Genomic DNA, 23,989 nt, shown 5'->3' with positions numbered 1-23,989 from the left:
ATATGCTATATCTCTCCATTTGTTTGTCTTTCAATAAAATTATGTCATGACATTAATATTATGCATATCTTTAAAAATAGTGTTTTTGTTGTCACTGCCATTTAAAAAACATTTTAACTGGTTCTTTTTTGTATACATCAACCCTATTAATTTTTGTATATTGAGCTTGTATCCAGTGAAGTTGCTGAATGCTCTTATTAATCCCAATAGCTTGTCAGTAGATTCCCCTGAATTTTCTGTGTACATAATTATATTGTGTCCAAATAATTTATCACTTCCCAATGATTACATATCTTATCACTGTCTTATTTTATTGCATTAGCTAAGAGTTCCCATAGTATATTCTGAAAGCAGTGATGGTGAACATCCTCATCTAGTTTCTGCCTTTAATTGTAATATTTCTAATTTTTCACTTTTAAATATGTCACTTGCTATAGGTTTTGATATATATTCCTTATTAGGTTAAGGAAGTTCTATTTTAATAATAGCGTGCTTAGCATGCCTGTCAAAATAAATACTGGATTGTACGCTCTCCTACCTATTTTGAAATGGTCAGTCATAAGCTTTTTTCTCCATTAATCTGTTAATGTGATGACTTATACTAATAGATTTTTCTATTACTGAACTACTCTTGCACTTATTGGAAAAAACTCTTCTTAGACATGATTTTTTTCTTAAACATTGCTTGATTGCATTTGATAATATTTCATTTTCTATTTCATCATCTATATTCTAAAGTCAGAGCGGTCTGTAACTTCATTTTCTCATCCACATTGAGTATCAATGTTTCATAAAATATACCAAGAAACTTTGTCTTTTCTTTCTTCTGTGGAACCATTTTTCTGGAACTCAATCCCAGGCTAATTTATAAAAGGTTGGAAAACCATATTCAGTGTCTCTTTCCTTCTCTTTATCTAGATTTGGACACACATTTTTATCCTATCTGTAACATGTTTTTGGTATTTTCCATCTTATAAAATCAGCATCATTAAGCTGAACACAGAAAATCCAAAATCATCGTAGGTACTATTTCACACTCCATCTTATCTAGGAGTATCAAGGAACCATATGGACCAGGAAAAACCTTTTAAACTTAAATGAAAGAAGAAAAATAAAAATAAAACTCCTACCTTTTCATTACTAATATAAGAGTTAAAAAGTAGGGCACCACCACAATCTGTACTGAAAGGAAAAATGAATATTATTCACCTGGGAATACCCTACCAGGGAAAGTAGATCATTTAAAACATATTAGAAACTTAAAAATCTTCAAGCTTCTACAATTATTAGTGCTGCCTTTTCTCAAAAAAATGTTTAAGGACTGTGGACAAAATTTGTATTTTTCCACATTAACATTGGAATTTGACGGGTATGCTGCTGTCGGTAACGTTCACTGCAGTGAGTAGTGGAAGCAGCAGGTGGCAGCAGCTCCCACTCAACAAACTATGGGTTTCTGAGCAAGCACTGTAACAGCAGGAGGCCTCCCTTGTTTGTTCCTTAGTTCTTTTGTGTCTGTAATGCTCCTTTCAAATATGGAAAGAAGTAATATAATGCATAAATCCCACTAACTTTGACAAAACAGATGAGACATTTTTGTGTCTACATTGAGAATGAATAACAAACTTAGGAAATAGATGGATTTATACCTAGTACCTTTATGCTTTCTAGGACCCTTCTTCTCTGTCCCCCTCTTCTATCTTATGCCTTTTTTGGATCTCACTGAAGCCTTTCCTTTTCAGGGAAGCCGGCCATACTTTCGGACATTTGCTACCTTCTATTAAATGACACTGTATAATAATAACAATGTTAATACATAAGCTGATAATACTAGTGACCATTTATTGAATACTTACTGTATGCTAGGCTCTCTTCCAAAGTTTTTTTTTTGTTTTGCGGTACGCGGGCCTCTCACTCTTGTGGCCTCTCCAGTTGTGGAGCACAGGCTCCGGACGCGCAGGCTCAGCGGCCATGGCTCACGGGCCCAGCCGCTCGGCGGCATGTGGGTTCTTCCCGGACCGGAGCACGAACCCGTGTCCCCTGCATCGGCAGGCGGACTCTCAACCACTGCGCCACCAGGGAAGCCCTCTTCCAAAGTTTTACATATTTTTCTTATTTAATTTACACAATAACTCAGTGAATTTGGTACTATTATTATTATCCTCATTTTATAGATATCAAAACTGAAGCACAGAAAGGTTAAGTACTTTGCCTAAGATACATAGCTAATAAGTGGATGGGGCCAGATCACACAGGCTGTCTGACCTTGGAGCCTGTGTTCTTCACTGCTACTCAGGGATTTGTTAAACAGGGAGACCAATCCCTGCCTATAGACAGGTTGGCAAATATTTTAATTCCGCTAGGAAAGAGACTTATTCAAGCTATTTAAAGTACATATATTTCTAAAACCTCTTTGAGAAGTGTATATACAGGTGGGAATTTGAGGCGACTGGCAGTTCAGTAAGGAAGAAGAGAGACAAACCAAAGAGACAGATCTCAACTTCTTTACTTACTGTTTGTGGAAGCTTGACCAGATATGTCACCACCCAGAGCTTGACTTTCCTAGTACATTAAATGGTGATAATAATACTTAGGTGTTATTGTGAAGATTGAGATAGCATAGGATAGTTCCTAGAACATAGTTAAGTACCTTTTCAATTAATATTAGTTCAAGTCTACCTTTCTCCATAAACTGTAGCGCCAACTGTGAATTTCCCTTGGGTAGGATGAACCTGGAAGAGTTAAAGGGAAATAAAGGGCAGCATTGAGGACTTCCCTGGTGGTGCAGTGGTTGAGAGTCCGCCTGCCGATGCAGGGGACACGGGTTCTTGGCCCGGTCTGGGAAGACCCCATGTGCCGCGGAGCGGCTAGGCCCGTGAGCCATGGCCGCTGAGCCTGCGCGTCCAGAGCCTGTGCTCCACAATGGGAGAGGCCACAACAGTGAGAGGCCCGCATACCGCAAAAAAAAAAAAGAGCAGCATTGATTAACTGAGGAAGAACTTTGCATTATTAATGTTTGAATCTCCCTCAACAAGTATCTCAAATGATGAGTGCATAACAAATGTTTGTTGTTAAATTGATAAGTAGATAAAGTCACAGAGTTAAGTGGTCAATTCTAAATATGCAAAACTAGAGTCTCTCCAAGTCATGGGCATGCATTTTCAAGGACTGAGGTTAACAGTAACATTGGTATTCCCAGGAAATTTATTTACAATTTAAAAAGATGAATGGGAGCCCCTTATTAATTTCTGACTTAAAGATGTTCAATTTATAGTGTGACATCATTTCTTGTTTTCTTTTATGCTTATGCTTGTATTTGTTTAATCATTCATCAAATTAACTGATTTCTGTTCTAGACCAAAAACAGAAGATGCCTGGATATTTGCAAAGCCCAATGCTATTCAGGCTGTTGGTATAATGTCGTTTGGTGAGTAGATGGTTTCCAAGGCCCTTTCTCAATATGGAGTCTTCTGTACCAGGAAAAAGTGCTGTGGGGCTTCCCTGGTGGCACAGTGGTTAAGAATCCACCTGCCAATGCAAGGGACACGGGTTCGAGCCCTGGCCTGGGAAGATCCCACATGCTGCGGAGCAACTAAGCCCGTGTGCTACAACTACTGAGACTGAGCTCTAGAGCCCACAAGCCACAACTACTGAGCCCACGTGCCACAACTACTGAAGCCTGCGCGCCTAGAGCCCATGCTCCACAATGAGAAGCCATGACAATGAGAAGCCCGCACACCGCAACGAAGAGTAGCCCCCACTCACCACAAGTAAAGAAAGCTTGTGCACAGCAACAAAGACCCAACACAGCCAAAAATAAATAAGTAAATTTATTTTTTTAAAAAAAAGGTGCTGTGTGTCTGGAGAGCAGACGTCCTAAGTTTTAGACTTCCCATTAGCAGCATATGATCCAGTTTGTGCCAACATAAAATTAGGCTCAAACTTTTCTCACTCATCACCAGAATGTGCTTCAATTTGGACAAGTCTCTTCCTCATGCAGAAAACTCATTTAAGTCTTCTTGTTTCTTAATTTGAAAATCTAGCAAGTGTTATGGACTTCTTCAAAACCTTGCACACAAAGTATTATGAATTGGCCATCTAAAGTTACTCTGTTATATCCCAGATAGGAAAGGAAGCCCTGGACTGAAAATATGGTGTTGTTTAGATTTCCTTTAAGATTGGAAAGGCCACTGGGAAATGGGAGAGAAAGTTGGCTAGGCCTGGTATATATCAAGAGTGACATGAGGAGAATATAAGCCTAATGTGAATGAAATTTCTCATTCCTACAGCTGTTAGAAAGATTATTTCTGACATATTTAGTAAATTAGTATATCTGAACTTCAGTTCATTAGTATTTCAAAGTAGCATACATCTCTGAATTTTCTGAAGGAAAGGGAGAACTATGGTGCTTGCTTTAATAATGCTTTTTTTTTCTTGTATTGCAGCATTTATTTGCCACCATAACTGCTTCTTAGTTTATGGTTCTTTGGAAGAACCCACAGTAGCTAAGTGGTCTCGCATCATCCATGTGTCCACCTTGATTTCTGTATTTATCAGTATTCTCTTTGCTACATGCGGATACTTGACATTTACTGGCTACACCCAAGGTAAAATGAAAAATTCAGTATTAGCATATTTTGGTGTTCATATGGAGTGGTGCTATCACTTCTCATTTTAAGTACAATTATACCCAATGTTCTACTTCAGAGTAGAACCCATTCTCTCCCCTACCTTCCTGCCTCTCCTAATTTTCTCCTTTTTAAACTGCTAAGCTTCTTCTGTAGTCCATTCTCCCTCCTTCCACGGTATCACTTCAAAGCACATGAATTCCAGCTTCCCTCTCTACTAGTCCACTGCAGTTTCACTTTCGAGGACACCAATATCCTCCCATTCTTCAAAGCTAACAGTCTTCTTGGTTCTGATTTTCATGGACCTCTCTGAGTCACTTAACAGTTCTGTACATTCTTTCTTTCCTCCCGCAGAGAAAAGAGCACTACCATACCATCATTCACTCCCTTAATATTTTTTTCTTTCTGAGTGATTCATCTTTACTTTCTCCTACCTCCTCTCCCTCTCTCCCCACAACCCCCATTAACTGGCTCAAGCAAGTTGGCTTTTTTTCTCTCAACAAATTCTTGGAGATTTTCATTGTTTTAACTCTAGTCCAGAACTTTCTTTTCATCTCCAGCCTCTTGCCTGCAGGACATTTCTACTTAGTTGTTTCACTCTTGCCTTAAACACAAAATACATCTTTCCCACAAAACCAGGCCTTTCCCTCCTCACCCCAACTCTCATCCCAGGACCCCACACTGAATTCACTTCTCTTCTGTTCATCCAGGCCCAACAACGGAATGGTCATCTCTTCTACATCCTTGACCCTTACATTCACTCATCTCTGTAGTGTGAGAGTTAGGGTATTCTGACAGCCTGCTAAATACTGTGATTCATGCATTTCACAGCTTTTGCAGGTTTGTTATCTCATTTGACCTTCAGACAACCCTAGGAAGGTAAGTGGAATAACTAGTTTTACCCCCTGCCTAGAACACAAAGAGGCGGAGTAACTTGCCCAAGCTGGCTGCTGACAAAGTAGAAAACACATCTCCTAACTTTCAGTCCCATTTTCTTTCCTTTCCATCTTGTCGTCTACCCCATTTTGGATACATATGGCCCATTAAAAACTGTCTCTTAGCCTCTAGTTCTGCTTAGCTTACGTTTCATATGACACTGAAGTACTCTTGGGTGGGTGGTACATTGTTCCAAATGCAGGTTACAGGCGACTATGATTATAGGGAGAGATTTCTCAAGAAATAAAGAAGATGGCTTCATAAAAGAGTGATGAATAACATAATCCCAGTGCCATCAAAAACATAATACCGGTGTGTGCCATTAGAGTGCAGTAATGAAGTGACCTTGAAAATCTTGATAAAAATTGTTTCAAAACATTGCCATGTATCACTATTGCTACATAGTTTGCAAAGACAAATAGCCTGTAGACTCCAGTCTGCACAGGACCTTGGTTTTAAATGCCTTTTCTATAAGACATAAACCCTTTTTCTTAGTCACACCTTCCTGGTGTTTTTATCATTAGTAATTGTGCAGATATAATTAAGTCTTTATATAACAAAGCTGACAGGTTGGTTTTGGTTTTGATTGTCTGTTTGTTTGTTTTTTTCTTTCTTTTCTAGCTATAATTCCCTAAAATACACTTAGACTCAACCTAGAATAAGCTGAGGTTGTTTCTTCAGGCCATTTTGCCTTAGGCAAATCTAGTCTTGTTCCCTCACACTGCATGCTTCTTTTCCCTTTCATTACATAAACTCCAGCTTGTGAGGCAGTGAGAACTCTACATTGTTCTTGAATTTCCCAGTGACTTTTGAAAAGGTACAGGGCCTGTTTTTTAGTGGAGGTTAGTGAACAGGGAGCTTTGGGCCTTTTTTCTCAGAGTGTTGGAACCCTTTCAATCAACCTTGGATGAACCTCTGCCACTACTGCTTTGTGATTTAATCTCCTTCTGCCCAAAAGGAACACTAAAAAGTAATGTACATTTACTCCAATTAACAGGGGGAGGGGAAAAGAGTCACTTAAAGTAAGTCTTGGGAAGAGGCAGGTCATTTAGTCTTTTAATGAAAAAATAAAGTACAGAAGTATTATTATTTTGTTTTCTTTGTAAACAGTGTGGTAGTGTGTGACTTTTATCTAATTTTCTAGTCAGTCTCATCAAAAAATGTGACCAACATTTTAAAATGTAAGCATGTTATATTTAGGAAATAAACAGTCTCAAATATTCTTTGTTTCTATATTGGGAAACTTTTTGCTGACATGATCTGTGCCCTCATTAGATCCCTGCATTTCCTCACAGGTGTCTAAGAAAATACAGTCTCTAAATAAGAATTGGTTCAATGTATATGTGGTCCATTGTTTAGTTTGGAACTAATTAAATATAATACTCTGCCTGGGAAATAACCATATTTTCACAGTTTTGAATCAGTGCATTTACCTCAGACTCATCAGATAACATGGAAGATAATGTATGTTTGGAATTCCTTGCTGTGGCCCTGAGTTTTGATTAAACTCTATAGCGTGATATACAGGAAATTCAGCTCCCTACATGTACTAGTCTACTCTTCCTTTCAGGATTGTCCTTGATCTAAGAATAACATTTCAAAAGGAAATTTGTTTATTTTAACAGACTTTTTTTTGTTGTTGTTTAATAATGAAGTCACTTACTTACCAGAAACAAAGACCAGAAGCAAGTTTATAAAACCAGTGCACAAGAATTTAGGGAGTTGATTCTGGTGTAAGAAGACAATGGATAAAAGTATTTTTCAGAACTTGGTACAAATATAAGGCTAATCTTCTAAAAACAAACACTGAGAGTAAGAAAAAAACTATTAGTGATGAATTTGCTTTCAAGTAGAACATGTGCTACTTTTAATACCCATCAGTAATTATATAGTTTTTGAATGCAAAATTTATGTTTAGATTTGGCAGTCTATTCTATTAAATTAAATGACGTTTATGTAGCTTCACTTATATAATAAATATCCAATATCTCATTTATTAGATATTTATCTCAATACCCAGTATCTATTAAATAAATCTATTTTATATTATTCTCTAGGAGACTTATTTGAAAATTATTGCAGAAATGATGACTTGGTAACATTTGGAAGGTTTTGTTATGGAGTCACTGTCATTTTGACGTACCCGATTGAATGCTTTGTGACTAGAGAGGTAAGCACAACTTCTTTCCAACACTTTACCTAGGTCATCTCTCTACTGCTTTAATTTGGGACAATTTATAAATCATTTGATTTTGCAAATTCCCAAGCGCATGACAAGTAATATAATGTATAAAATTTTCTCTTTTAACCAGTTTAAAGATAAATTCATATTCAAATGTTTACAAGATATTTTTTCAAAAGTTGGATTTGAAAATCATGTTTGATAGTTTAGTTTATATTAACGTAAGTATAAATATTAATACAACTGCATTCCAAAGCGAATGCCATTGCGGAGCACAGGCTCTGGACGCGCAGGCTCAGCGGCCATGTCTCACGGGCCCAGCTGCCCTGCAGCATATGGGATCTTCACGGACCGGGGCTCGAACCCGCATCCCCTGCATCGGCAGGCGGACTCTCAACCACTGCACCACCAGGGAAGCCCTATTTTACTCATTCTTACAAAGAAATTAAGTACTAAGGTTTAAAACATGTTTTACAAAATTGTTTTTTGGCTAAAATGTTTTACAAGTCAACATGTTTTAAAGGCACCACAGGACAGATTTGATGAGTTTTATTAGTTTTAAAAAACTAAAATATTTTATTTTTCATGAAAACCCCAAATTCAATTTAAACCATTAGTTTTACAGATATATTTTATTCTATATTTATAAATTTATAAATGTTTATGTAAATATAAAATAAACATTTCTTCATTCATAAATTTATAAATATGTTTATTATGATAAATATATTTATCTATTTATACTTATATACCATATAAAATAATAGTGAGTATATTATTTACTTATATCTGTATATTCAGATATTTCACTTATGAAGTCAACTCCAAGTTATGTTATATAGCCCACCAGAATTTGTAGAGGAAGATTAGGTAAAAGAGAACCAATTCTTTTTGTGTAAAATTAGATAACGTGGCTTGTCAGGAATCCCTTGTACAGTATGCTAAAAATCCACTGTACCATTTAGCAGAAGAACATGATCCTGCTTCGTAGTGGTTCTTTCAGGAATCTCGCTGAAAAGGCTTAGTCTTAGGATCTATTCCTAGAGGCTGTTTACACAGTGCACCATGTCAATGGGCCTAATGTGTGAAGCGAAATGCCTACAGAGCTTCAAATACACTAACTAATGGGCAGGCTTCTAGAGGCACACCAGTGCTTACCTTATGCCACTTCTGCAGATAGGGAACTGCACAAGGAAAAGGAAAAGGAATGAGGAAATGTTCAGCACTATGTATATCCTTTGCAGTTATCACTTGTCCTCACTTACAAATGTACAACTCATAAGCCAGCTCTTCTCAAATATAGAGAGCAGTAGACTGAACTTGATGAATAGTTTTTAAATTGAAGAGCCTTTAAAATTTTTGCCAACTATTGTTGGATGCCAGAAATGGTTTTATTTTAGTTTCTGCCCAGTACTTTAGGTTCAAATCTGATCTCTAGATCAGCAGTAATAAATGGTGCATTCTCATGTGGTTTCTGGTGAACTGCTTGTGGTCTGTCAGAGTCACTCCACCTGGTATAGCTTATGTCTTCAGTACTTGGAGCTTGTGTTTCCTTTCTAGCGGCCATGACAGGAAGACAGAACTGAACCAAGATCTCTGCCATGGTAGCAAATACTAGGCAGAGGAACTTTGCATATACCTCACCCGTTCACTTCCTTTTTCTTTCTCTCCTTTCTGCACACACACACACACACACACACACACACACACACACAAATATACAATTGGCCTAAATATAATCAAAGCTATTTCTATTCACAGGTAAAGTAGCCAGCCAAGTACAAGGGTGCCACAAAGCCAGTCTGTGCCTAATAAATACTAGCCTGCCCCACTCAGTGATCTTCATCTATAAGAATGAGCTTCAAATTAGATAATATTTGGAAGGACATTACCAATTGTAAAACCATAAATGAGTAAGAGTGATTAGTACCCCCATTTAATTATTAACAGAGTTATGGCAGTATCCCGTCAATGGGGGACTGTTACTCAACTAGGAATGCTACTTATCACAGTCATTAAGGTCCCCCAGCATCTGACCCTCTCCCACCATTTCCAATACTTGTCTCATGGTTCTTTTGCATAAAGCTACCACCCTATTCAGGCTGTCTCCTCCTTGTCCCCCATAGGTATCTTTACTGTTCTTACCTCTTTGCTCTTTTTCACACTATTGCCTTGGTCTATAATTCTGTTCTAAATCGCATCCATGTTTCAAGTCCTACCTCAAGCCAAGGTAGGACAAGCACATTTCAGGAATACTGTAAAGCCAATTACTCTCAGGGAATCAGATCTAGATAACTAAAGCACTGTCTAGTTCTGAATTGTATTTGATCTTTTTAATCTGTCAAAAATTGATCACTATTTGTTTCATTAGATTGGTTGGATCTCTCCAATTAGGATGTTAATTTCTGAGAATAGGAATCATCTCCTAGACATTTTCTCTTAGCAAGTCAGTAAATAAGTAACTGTTGATCGATTTCCTGATCTGAGTATCAATGGAAAATGGTAATCAACTCTTCTCCATTTTTGTTGAGGAAAGGCAAGATAAAATAGACTTGGCTTGTATCAGATAGGATTTAGATTATATGAAATTAATTTCCTGTTAGTAAAGGATATTACACACCCATTATTATTAAAGGATATTGTGTTAACCCCTTCCTTAGAGGTCATTCAAATAATCTAAATAGCATCTGTAGTTTGTGTAAGTGGTAACCTTGTTGGACTCAAGGAGGAAGGATAAGGTAACTTCCCAAGGTCTCTCTTACACTTGAGAAATATATTTATTCACACATTAGTATGCCATGTTCTGAGTCTGGAATGTAATCCACTGCCTGTCTGATAGTTCTACAAAGAATACTTGTTATTGATATGTGTGTGTGTCTATGTGTAAATACTTTGGAAATGATAGAACATTCATTCATATGGCTTTGGCTTAAAATTTGATTGATTGCCTAATTGGTAGTATTTTATACAGTCCTAACTACTATAATATAAAATACTCTCTTAATAAGTCCTGCACAACTCTGAGACTCCCTCTCTAAATAATCTGTTTATATTTGGCAGGTAATTGCCAATGTGTTTTTTGGTGGGACTCTTTCGGCAGTTCTCCACATTATCATAACAGTGGCTATCATTACTGTGGCCACACTTGTGTCATTGCTGATTGATTGCCTTGGAATAGTTTTAGAGCTCAATGTAAGTACATTTAAAGATTCTAAGAATCCGTTTTAAAGTAGTGTTTACATTTAACATGAGATGTATTTTCCCTTAACAAAGGTGTCACTTTCTAATGTGGAATGAAAATGTGTTTGTTATATTATAGTAAATATTTATAAAGATGATATTGTGTACTTTATAGGACTATATTTTTAGAGCAGTGGTTCTCCAGTGGGGGAAATATTGCCCTTCCCTCTCCACCTGCAGGGGACATTTAGCAATGTCTAGAGACATTTTTAGTTGCCACAACTGGGTAGGCTGGTGCTAGTGGTATCTAGTGGGTAGAGGACAGGAATGTGGCTAGCCATCCCACAATGTGCAAGGTAGCCCCTACTACAAAGAATTATCCAATCCAAAATAGTGCTGAAATCAAGATATTGGTTTAAAGGACATTTTTCATATTCTATTTTCTGTAGAACGTACATATTACTGAAAATAACAATAAATTGAATGGATCTGGAAACTCCTATGCAGAGTGAAGATCGGTCTAGAGAGATTAATTAAAATATGTAATGAAGAGACTTATATCCACACCCCACATTCACTTACCCTGGCGCAAGTTCTTCTTTTTTTCTTTGAAGTATTTTTTTCTCCCTCTAGACTTTACTTTGTGATCTCTACTGCTGCTTCCCAAATCTAGGTCCTCATCATATCACATCTGAATTAGTACTGACGTTTTGCTTCAACTAGCATATATTTAAGCTCTGCTTCCAATTTATCACCATCCTGCTTAAAAATCTCCACTTTCCTACCAACAAGCATAAAATCTGTTGTCTTTATGATCTGACCCCAAACCTTCTATGGAAGGTTTTTTACCATTAACTTCCCGGAATCTGCCCTCAGCTCTAGTCGATCTTATTTTTGACCTATGAGTAAGCCATATTAATTCTTTCTTTTATCCTTTGGCTTATGTTTATTCTTTCCTGTAATTATTATTTCCCTTTCCTTTCTGTGCAAATATTACAAAGATTTAAAATTTAGTGCATTTTCTAAGTTATTTATTTGTTGATCAGATATATATTGAATAATTACAGTTGAACCTTGAACAACATGGGTTTGAACTGCACAGGTCCACTTGTGTACAGATTTTTTTCAATAAATATGTACTACATGAACCTCAGTTGGTTGAATCTGCAGATATGGAGGAACCAAGTATGTGGAGGGCTGACTATAAGTTATACACGGATTTTCGACTGCTCAGAAACCCCTTAACCTTTACATTATTCAAGGGTCAAGTATACTGTATTCCACACAACAGAGATACAAGGATGGGAGGAAATCAGAAAGGATCCATGCTATCGTGGAGCTTACAATCTCACAAATAAAAATTCAGCTGCTATATAGGCAATGAAGAAAAGAAAGAGGTATAAGTAGACTCCTAAAAGACATTTTTGAGAAAAGATTGACAGAATTTGGTAACCAATTCAACTGGGAGGACAGGGGGCTAGAGGGACACATCAAGAATGACTTCTTGGGATCCAGCAATTCCTCTTCTGGGTATTTATCCAAAGAAAAGCAAAAACACTAATTTGAAAATATATATGCACCCTGAAGTACATGGCAGCATTATTTACAGTAGCCAAGATATGGAAACAGCCTAAGTGTCCATCAATAGATGAATGAGTAAAGAAGATGTGGTATGTATATACAGTGGAATACTACTTGGGCAAAACAAAATGAAATCATAGTTGGATCCAGAGTGTATTATGCTAAGTGAAATAAGTCACACAGAAAAAGACAAATAGTGTATTATCTTACTTATATGTGGAATCTAAGAAAGATTTAAAAAAAAACAAAATGAAAACAGGTTCATAGATACGGAGAACAAATGAGTGGTTGCCAGAGGGGAGGGGGAGGGGGGTGAAATAGGTCAAGGAGATTAAGAGATACAAACTTGCAGTTATAGAATAAATAAGCCATGTGTATGTAATATACAGCATAAGGAATATGGTCTATAGTACTGTAATAACTTCATATGGGGACAGATGATTTACTAGACTCATTGTGGTGATCATTTTATAATGTATGTAAATGTCAAATCACTATGTAGTACACCTAAAACTAACATAATATCGTATGTCAACTATATGTCAGTTTTTAAAAGTGACCAAAAAAAAAAACGAATGACTCCTTGGTTCTACTTTGTGGAAGTAGGATAATGATGGCATTTGGTAAAACATGAATAGAAGTGAATCTGCCACTTTAGAGTCTTTCATCTTCCCCTTCTACAGTCCTAATGAAATTTCTACTCAGAATCACACCACTTAGCATTTATCAATCATGCCCCCACAGGGAGGGCAAGCTTTTCAGATGGAATCCCAAGTTATCATTTACTCACTCCACTGAGAGTTAAGGGGAAGGTGAAGGTATTATTGTCCATGCCCGAGACACTGTTCCCTCCAGGTGCCATTTGGATTTGAAGGTCCAGGCAAAGGTAGTGGAAGATTCAGTCAGGAACACACTATTGGGAATTTTCCTGCATCAGAGTATGTGGAAAGTAGGGAGTAGGCAGCTCCCCTGAAACCGCATGGGACTAGGGAAACATCTATTCCATTAGCAATGGAAAGACGGCTCATAGGAGAGATGGATCATTATCAAAAGTAACTTTTACCTACATCCTAATTTTGCATAGGCTAAAGGCTAGTAGGTTCACTCAAGATCATTTCATGTTCCAACCTTGGTCTACATAAAGGGATGACTACTACCTAAATGTGCTAACTTGATTTATGTATTATCTTGTATCATGTATTGTTTGGACTGTCCATAAGCTTGCCTTGCCTACCTATGTGCAAGTTCTTTGGAGACAAGAATGGTACTTAGCTGCCTCCTCCATCTTCCACAGTATATAGCACAGTGCTAAGAACACAGTGCTCCAATTACTGCATGGGTGATTGCCCTTGGGAGCACTGTTGAGGAACTATTTCTACAAATGCCCCTGGACATAAGAGACATTCTTAGTGTAGCACCAGGAAATTAAGTGTTACCAAAAATTTTGGGGGTTGACAGTAATGGTAACCCTCTAATTATGCTGAGGACATGATCGGCATGACTCCCAGCTCTGTTATTCCTTATTTTGTGAAATGTCTCATTTGAGTTCACATGTTTGTTTGTTTGTTAGAATATTGTAGGATTGTCATATGAGAGAAAATGTCTTTATCAAGTGCCTTGGCACTCACTATTTTGATAGCCTAAGAATGTTTTGTTCCCTTTAAGTTAAGCAAGCATACACATATTGCTTATGTTTCAGGAATGATATATTTCTGTAAATTTGACCATTACTTTCTGTTAACTGTGAATCTCCCTCACACTCACACAATAAAATTATAAGCACATAATCACATTAAATATTCCCTGTTATGCTTATGTTGAAATTTTTTGTGGTTAAGACAGAATTCTGGTGTTGTAGTCAAAGAATAATATTTGGTGAATATCTGTTATAAAGTCAAGATCTGAGCTGGCTTGGAGGACTATTTTTAAAAATTTAATACATGATTCTTGGGCTTCCCTGGTGGCGCAGTGGTTGAGAGTCCACCTGCCGATGCAGGGGATACGGGGCCGTGCCCCGATCCGGGAAGATCCCACATGCCACAGAGCGGCTGGGCCCGTGAGCCATGGCCGCTGAGCCTGCGCGTCCAGAGCCTGTGCTCCGCAACGGGAAAGGCCACAACAGTGAGAGGCCCGCGTACCGTAAAAAAAAAAAAAAAAAAAAAATATTTAATACATGATTCTAGATCCTTAGAATTTTTAAAAACCTGGTTATATAAACATTCATAAAAAACAGGGTGTTAAATTGTCATGATCTAATAACTCAGTTACACTAGTTTTAAAGCACTTTGTAGGAATTCATAAAATCTAAGATCTCCATTCTCTTCCAGACCACTTGAGTGCATATTTTTCCAGTCAACAAATGTCTTTTGGTTAGCACAATATCATAGTCAGGGCTTTGTTCAACTCTGTTTTGTGTGGGCATTTGTCATGTTTCATAAAGCCAGATCAAGCATCATTTCTGTCAGTAATGCAAGCCAGGTCACGCAACACTTTAGAAGTAGCTAAAGCATGTGGTGTTCCCCTTCTGAGCAACAGTGTGAGCTAACATGTAGGGAGCATTTACTCTGTGCCAAGTATTTTGCATGCATTATCCTCTTAATCTGTATTAATTGTATAGATGAAGAAACTGAGGCACAGAGTGACTGGAGTGATTAAATAGGTCACACTAGTTTTTTTTTTTAATTAAAGTATAGTTGATTTATAATAGATTACTTCCAGGTGTACAACATAGTGATTCAATATTTTTATAGATTATATTCCATTTAAAGTTAATATAAAATAATGGCTATATTTTCCTATGCTGTACAGCATATCCTTGTAGCTTATCTATCTCATACATAATAGTTTATATCTCTTCATCCCCTTCCCCTATCCTGCCCTTTTCACCTTCAACCCTCCCCACTGGTAACCACTAGTTTGTTCTCTATATCTGTGAGTCTGTTTCTTTTTTGTTATAGTCACTACTTTGTTTTATTTTTTACATTCCACATATAAGTGACAACATACAGTATTTGTCTTTCTCTGATTTATTTCACTAAGCATAATATGCTCTAGGTCCATCCATGTTATTGCAAATGGCAGAATTTCATTCTTTTTTATGTCTGAGTAATATTTCTCTGTGTGTGTGTGTATGTGTATGGATACCACACCTTCTTTATCCATTCATCTGTTAATAAACACTTAAATAGGTCACACTAGTTTTAAGTGGTAGAATCAAGAATAAGTAGAGGGCTTCCCTGGTGGCGCAGTGGTTAAGAATCTGCCTACCAATGCAGGAGACACGGGTTCGATCTCTGGCCCAGGAAGATCCCACATGTTGCAGAGCAACTAAGCCCATGCGCCACAACTACTGAGCCTGTGCTCTAGAGCCTGTGAGCCGCAACTACTGAGCCCATGTGCCACAACTACTGAGCCCATGTGCCACAACTACTGAAGCCCGCGGGCCTAGAGCCCGTGCCCTGCAACAAGAGAAGCCACGATGAGAAGCCCATGCACCACAACAAAGAGTAGCCCCCACTCGCCACAACTAGAGAAAGCCCGCGCACAGCAACAAAGACCTAATACAGCCAAAAATTAAAACAAATAAATAAATTTATTTTAAAAAAAAGAATAAGTAGAATATGGACCTTTACAAATGAGATGTGTAATAGAATCAGACCTTCAACTTGCAAAGTTAGGGGAATGCTGTTACTTAGTATAACTAAAATAATACAGAATAAATTATTCAGGGTTATATTAGTTATTTAATAAAAAGCAAAACCCCATTTAGAACTTAGCTTCTCTTTTATTTTATTGTTTTCATGGCAGCAGACAACGACATATTTTCCAAGGCAAATGCACCCTCAATTTTAAAGGATTCATTTTAGAAACAAATAAAATAAATGTAGCTTCCATTCTTGGTAATAAGGATCCAGCATCTTGGCACTGACGTTGCTCTTAAGAGAGAAGAGGCATCTGCAGTAATTGGGTCCTATGGGTTTCTACATGCAGCAGAGCAAAGAGAAGAGATGAAGCAGCTGGTGCTTGTGGTCGGAGTAACCAGCCCAGCAAGCACTGTGTGCGGCTTACAGTGGAAGAAGGACAGCAAACCCAGCAAGAGCCCACATACAGAGTGAGGGAGCCATAGTCCAAGCTGCCAAAGACCTGTGAGCTAGAGTTTCTTTTTAGGGTATAGGAACACATTTCACGAGTCCAAATTGATTACAAAGTAGAAATTTTCAATATGTATAAGCATTCTTTTATTTAGTTTTCAGCTTCCTTGCATAAATGAGAGGTTTCTATTCAGGTAGGAGAATTCAGATACTTTTCCAATCTGTATTGCCCGTAAAGATCTTCAACACTTTCTGTTATTTTCCTCTTGCAAACTACAAAATGCGCTGGCATCTGTGGTGTTATTATCAAAGGATAGTGCTTTCCCCCCACCCTTTATAATTAAGGCTATATTTTCTTGTCTCTTTGATAAATTGTTATGGTATTTATGTCCTGTCAAGAAATTTCAAAAATTATCCCAAAGCCAGTGGTGTAACCTCAGGCAAGGCTATATTAGATAGATCAAATTAGCTGGACTCATTTATAGGGAATAGAGCAGATGGAACTGTTCTATCATTTTACTGATGATCTTAGGTCCTAACAACAATCTCTAGCAAGACGGAGCTCTCAAATATTAGGAAAGTAACCGCTATCAAGACAAGATACTCAACTGGACTTCTTCCAGTACAAACATCAGCTATACAGTTTTCCCACTAATTCCCACTACTTTCTCAACCCTTAAAAATTATGGCATAAACAGAACACCCATTACTTTGCACTGCCCAGCAAGTTAGGTTTGGAAGAGTCCCAAATGCTGACTGATGACAGCTTCTTAGCAGCAGCTGGTGGCAGTTTTCATCCTGATAGCACTTTCACACTCCACAGTTCCAGATGAAGTAGCTTCACATGTTTGTTCCTATGAAGAGAAGAGACTCTGTCTCTCTCTCTCTCTCCACACACACACACACACACACACACACACACACACACACACACGCATACATATATAATTGTTTTCAAAAATTATTTCATAGAAATCAAAGGATAATTATTATAAGCACAGATTGAGTTCTACAGTATTTTTTATAAATTGAAAAACATTGTCAGTTTCAAGTGACATGATGGAGCCTAAGGAATCCATAATTCATTTAACTCTGGCCATATGAAAACTAATCCTTTATATGCTGTGTACCTTTGTAGGTAGTCATTTGTATTCATGTGCTATGAATAGCAAAATTATATTGTCCATATATTTTAAATTAGAATATGGTACCTCTTAGAATTTTCTCATTCTTATATCTCTGACTGTAGAAATATTTTCCATGAAGTGTGGTCCCTTCTATTCTTCCCCAGATTTTTAGATGCTTCCTGGCTAGTCTGACTTCATAATTTGTCCCCCTCAATTGATATTTCTCCAGACTTTTGCTGTTTTTATAAAAATAAAAAAGTTACATTTTTGAAATCATAGTCATATATTTCTTGTATGAGAGTAGTAATTAGTGTAAAATACAGTAAACTTAGTAAATGGTGACACTGAGAAAAATCTTTCTTTTAAAACTATTTTTAAGGTCTAATCTGTTCTTTTACATCATCCAATTTCAAAATCAGTTTTCTATGATTTTTCCCTAGGGACAATCTACCAAAATAATGTGTCAAAAGCTTTCAAACCATAGTGATAGGCATATAGTGTTTCATTATACTATCCTTTCTACTTTTCTGTATATTTACAAATTTCCATAACTTTTTCAGGTATGGAAAATATATTTTTTATGGAAAGCTTCTTTTGTATTCTAAACCATATCATATTGGTTATTGTGTGTTTTAAAATTTTTCTGTTTTATGGTTTAAGAAAATATCATTTGTCATTTGTCACATCATATAAATATATTTTGTTAATAGTATGTGTTATGTTTTGTTTAATATATAATTAATTTTTAACATAATTAGAAAAAATATTACCTAAAGTGCATTAAATTTTAACATTACTTTATTCACAGAGTTACTAGTGCAGATTTGGCCTCCTCAAGGGGAAAGTCTCTTTCCTTTGAAGTCAGTAACTCTTGGTCTTTTTATAATAGGCAACACCACTTCCCATAATTTTCAGTCTAACATTCCTCCTCAGGTTGGACTTATCCATAAGCCAATGTGGGGGAAGGGTGAATGAGTCATAGTTATTTAGTTCTGCTGTCAATTTTCTAGGGTAATTAATGTGTTTAGTTTTACTTGAAAGAGGATTTAGAAATGCTACTTCATGCTAAGTACCCTTAGGGGTACAGTTTTCCTTTCTCATACAGACAGGCACCTACTTTCATACAAAGTCAAGGATAGAGGAGAGGAGAGATAAGACGTTATGCCCTATATATACCTCCCAATAGTCCCCTTTCGTACACAGCTGACAAACAGACATCTCAGCTTTGAATGGCATAATAGATAACCAGCAATTTGAAATGAAGAGTATAAGGAAATATGATGTGACTGAAAATATGGGAACTTTTAAGTGTTTGCCAGGAGTCAGTCTTATCATCTGCTTTATTTTATATTATTTTCTGATATTAGTTAAGCCTGATATACTATTATATTATTTTGCTTTTCTCATTTGTAAATATACCATCAGTAAGGGGAAAACCTATTCCTAAGTCTTTCTTGGAATTATTTTTCTTTCCTCTGTTTGATTTAACTGAACATATCAAACTTTTAACATGCATGATGACAAATACATTTTGTAAATGTTTTTTAAAAACTCTCCAAGGAACGCTCCATTCAGTAACATTATCTTATTTCTTGTTTTGAATACGCAGGGTGTGATCTGTGCAGCTCCCCTAATTTTTATCATCCCATCAGCATGTTATCTGAAACTGTCTGAAGAACCGAGGACACACTCAGATAAGATTATGTCCTGTGTCATGCTTCCCACTGGTGCTGTGGTGATGGCTGTTGGATTTGTCATGGCCATCACCAATCCTCAAGACTGCACGCACGGGCAGGAAATGTTCTACTGCTTTCCTAACAATTTCTCCCTCACGAACATCTCAATTTCTCATTTTCAAGTGACAACACAACTTTCAATTTTAAACGTCAGCATCTTTCAGTGAGTTGCGTGCTTTAAAAAATAGGTATTTTTCATAGACTTACATTCACACGTTTTAGTCTCTATGTTATAAAAGTATTACTTTGGCATTTATCAAGACTTGGTTTTTCTTTACTCTTTAGTCCAGTATAAAAGATAAAAAGGAGGGAATTCCCTGGCGGCCCAGTGGTCAGGACTCCACGCTTTCACTGCCGAGGACCCTAGTTGGGGAACTAAGATCCCGCAAACCACACGGTGTGGAAAAAAAAAGATAAAAAGGAAAAGAAAGTTGAATGTATTTTATCTTAAACTGGGACAAAATAATGTTTTGTTCTAATGACGGGGCTGCGCTAATCTTAAATGCAGGAGGAGCAGTGAAGCCTGTGGCATCTGCTACCAACCTCCCAAAGCAGTATTCTCTAATTTAGTATGTGAGCCAATATATTGTGCTGTAAAATGAGTAGATGATTGTGGGTTGCAATTTTGTGTATGTGTCCTTTATGAGAAAAATACGTTTTTTGTCTTAAAAGAAGGACTCAAAGGGAAGGAAAACTCAAGACTATTAAAGAGACTAGATATCCCAAGAGCACAGTGAAGCTGTCCGTTATGATTTCAGCAGCATCCCTTTTTTAGAGGAAAGTGAATCCCTGGAGAAATGAATAAAGTCCTTCACATGTTACAAAGCGTGACTAACAGACTAGGTATACAGAGCAAGGTGTGTGAGGGAGCAAAATTACCTTGCAGTTTTGATCCTGTGGGAATATGATGGTGGTGCCATTAAATGAATTATAAAATGGGAAACCACACGTTGTTCTGAGGCACAAGCTTAAAGACATCAGTTCTGCATCAGCTTTGGACCCGTTGAATGTGAAGTGCTGGCAGGAATAAGCAACTGGAAGCTGAACTTTCAGACTAGAGCCTTGAGAGAAGAAAATCAGGGCACAGAAGAGGCAGTCTCACTACTCTGGGGGGTCCGCAGAGAGATTCTTGGGCACTCTCGTTGACTAGATTCTCCAGAAGCAGACAGTAAGATGGAGTTTGGCATTCGGGGTATTTATTAGGGATTATAACTAGTGGGACAGAGGGGGAAAGCAGGATCAGGTGGGCAAATGGAACTGCAGTGCAGGCTGGCAAAGCCTCAGCCAAGTCCATAAGGAGTCTGGAGCATACGTGACCCATCAGAGTTGTCTCAGTTCAAATGAAATAGCCAAGTTTTAATACTGCTACTTCCATCAGTCCTTGAATGTGGGCAGCTCTTTGCAGCTGAGCAAACCCTAAAGGGACTGAGAGCTAGAGGTGATCTGCTGGTGGCTGGGACACTAATGCTTCCTTGTGCAGGGTCTGGGAGGCACAGCTGTGTTTGCCACAGCTGGCCTCAGTTTTTAATGAGAATTTTTTTATATCTCTTAAGGAGGATTTCATGTTTTCATATCTATGACAATCTTTTAAAAGTAACAAGAAAATTTGGGCCCATCTGGATGGCTACCTTAAATCAAGTAGATTTAATTTCTCACCTTTTCATCTGTATTTCAATCAAGTTGACAATCCATAGTACTGTTTTAATTGTTGTCAAATAGTGAGAAAATATCACAAACAGAGAATACACACCTGACGTATCTGTAAAAATCACAGGCCAAAAAAAAAATATTCCCACAGGAAGTGTAAAAGGGATAGTTTCACAGCAGTTTGAATACAGACGTGGTGAAAGCTGAGTTGTCATGTGACTAATAATAAGAAAGGCCTCTTGAAAGCAAAGGAAGCTGCCCCTTAGCCGGCAGGGCCGTGCTCAGGCTTTGCGTGGTAGCATTCGCTTCAACAAAACATCATCCGGGTCACTAAATTAATTTAAATTCTATTGGCTGTATAGCTTTTCTGTATTTCATTTGTAGAGTTGTTTTTTTTATAGTTGGTTAAGAATCATAAGGTGATTTGTGTCCATTTTTAGATCAATACATGTTTTGGTAAAATGCTTATAAAAATACTTTCATTCCATACTGAGGGAATGTAAGAAATTTTTGCAGCAGTCCTTCTCTACATTACTCAGGACCGAGAAACACTGACCTACATAGTTGTTAGATAAAGTCATGAGAGAGGAGATTTCCAAGGGTGTACAAAGAAAAGTACGTCAAGGATAACGTAATTTAGTACTTAACCTTCTATTATCTTGTACTCTTGCTATTGCTTCAGATACATTAACCTTGATTCAAGTAGGTGAAAAGCTCCGGGTAAGAACTGAGTGCTGCATTAATGCCTAATATATATTTGTTCTGGTTTTGTGTGTGTGTTTTCCAAATCAACTGCAGAACAAGACTACCTTGGGCGCAGTTATTAGCTGCAAGGATTACCACTTTCAAATTATGATAGAATAAATGTTACAAACACATCTATTTCACAGGAATACTTACGTTAATTTTGCCAGTGTGCATAACTTTGAGAACCACCCCCATCAATTTAATGAGATTTCCACTGAAACTCATTCCTTCCCTGCTACTTCTTGCCCTTAACAAAACAACTTGAATATTTAATCCAGTTTTTGAAGTTGTCACTACATTTGACCTTATAAAGTTCTTCTTAATTTTAAAGAGGAGGGGAGGGAATAGTATATTTATACTATTATATTATAATAATTATATATATTAATATATATTATATAATAATAATATATATCTAATAATATATTATTATACTAATGCAAACATCTAGCAATACATTTCCTTTAAGGATATAGATTGGATGGCATCTGTATAACTTACAAATCGGGTCGTTATGCATGTCACTTATAATTGGTTCTTTAACCGCAACCCAAATATCAGAACAGGTAGACTGCTTTGCCTCTGACCAGCCCCAATGGTGTCAAGCAATAATTGTTGACTCTTGTCTTTCCTAAAAGAACTCTGAAATCCAGGTTATTGAAGTAGGAAAATCCCAACTAGTCCTTTGCTGGAGTCATACTGCACACATCTACTTAATTAGATGAGCGATAAAAAGATAAATGTATTGGATAGCAGCAGGCCTCCTTCTGGTTAATCTGTGGCAGTCTTCTCAGGGAAGTGGTACTAGTCCATTTTTTAGTATAGCTGGCCGCTGACAGGACCAGGCGTTGTCAGGTATTCTCAAGCATGGACCAACCAATGACCATGAGGTAAGGTACCCATAAATGCTTAACTGACTTTGATGGAGGTAATAATTAGCTACACCAATCAGATAACCTCCTTGAAGAATTTGTAATTATTCTAAAAAGAGTATAAAGGACTTGCCCAGATCACAGAGTAGACACGCAGAGTGGACAAGAGGCACCATGACCTAGAGAACACATAGACTGGAAGACAAAGAAAACGGTACAGTCATTCTCTAGAGCAGTGGTTCACAAAGTTCAACACGTGTCAGAATCATTGGTGGGCTTGTCAAAATGCAGATTGCTGGGGCCCACGTGCGGAGTTTCTGGTTCGGTGCTCTGGGGTGAAGCCTGAGAATTTGCATTTGTTCAAAGTTCCCAGGTGATGCGGTTGCTGTTGATTCAAAGGTCACATTTGAATAAGGATGGAGGTTGGACATAATAGAGATGCCAGATGGGGCCATGTGTTTAGAGGCTGGGCAGGGCGTAGAATGCCAGGTTGGAGGTCAGGAAGAAACTAAGAGTGGAGACAGAAGGGAGAGCTCTTGTCAGAGAGTAACTGTACTTATCCTTCATCTCTTTGAAAAATCCTTTGGCGAAGCTTACAGAGAGGAGAGGAGAGACCAAGACAGCGAGATTAGGGAAGAGTAATGACAAGGGAGGGGAGGAGAGTTAACAAAGAAGAAAACAGAGATTATGGTCTAAAGTCAACACAGCTGCAGTGGTTAAGCTACAAACCTGGTTTGGAACCTACAGGCATTCAGGGAAGATTGCATGAGCTTCATAGCTCTTATGAGAAGGAAGAAAATATACCAGTTCCTCAAAAGTACAGCAAGTTTTCCTAGGACTAAACTCAATAAAATGTCTTACTTGGAAAAAAAATCTTATTTGGAACATGAGTAAAATTGGGTTATACTCATAATAACATCATGCTGGTACAGAATTCATGTGGCTATCTTTATAAGACATTTCAATAGTCATTTTCTAATATTTGCTCATGGAAAATGAAGATTATGAATAAATTTAGCTTTGGAATTTTTATTATATTGTTCACTTATAGCAATATGCTAAATGTCTCATTTAAAAAAAAAAAGGCACATACAGATTTAATCTGTCCTTCACTCCTAACACCTCCCTGATTCTGGTCCTTACCAACTCACACCCAGACTAATGCCACAGCCTCTTACCTGAGCATTCTGCCTTCAGGCTCTCCTCCCTTCAAGATGATTTGTGTATCACTCCAAGAATCATCTTATTAAACTGACGCTTTGATA

General features: G+C 37.4%; 1 protein-coding gene across 2 annotated transcripts in view; it reads left to right on the top strand.

The window, feature by feature from the left end:
- SLC38A11 (solute carrier family 38 member 11) overlaps positions 1–19,713 on the top strand; it is a 52,840-nt gene extending 33,127 nt beyond the window's left edge. Inside the window, exons 8-12 of one of the 2 annotated variants that reach the window (XM_065880782.1) lie at positions 3,354–3,424; positions 4,443–4,604; positions 7,619–7,731; positions 10,804–10,935; positions 19,332–19,713. In XM_065880782.1, coding sequence (XP_065736854.1) covers positions 3,354–3,424; positions 4,443–4,604; positions 7,619–7,731; positions 10,804–10,935; positions 19,332–19,625 — 772 coding nt within the window. In that variant the 3' untranslated portion in view covers positions 19,626–19,713. The remainder of the gene's footprint in view (positions 1–3,353; positions 3,425–4,442; positions 4,605–7,618; positions 7,732–10,803; positions 10,936–19,331) is intronic. The other variant, XM_065880783.1, reaches the window with a different exon arrangement.
- The last annotated feature ends 4,276 nt before the right edge of the window (positions 19,714–23,989 follow it).

The sequence above is a fragment of the Phocoena phocoena genome, chromosome 7 (genome assembly GCF_963924675.1).
Source record: "Phocoena phocoena chromosome 7, mPhoPho1.1, whole genome shotgun sequence".
Classification (NCBI taxonomy): Eukaryota; Metazoa; Chordata; class Mammalia; order Artiodactyla; family Phocoenidae; genus Phocoena; species Phocoena phocoena.
Note: the sequence above shows the minus strand (reverse complement) of the source record. Positions and strands in the feature narration are given on the sequence as shown.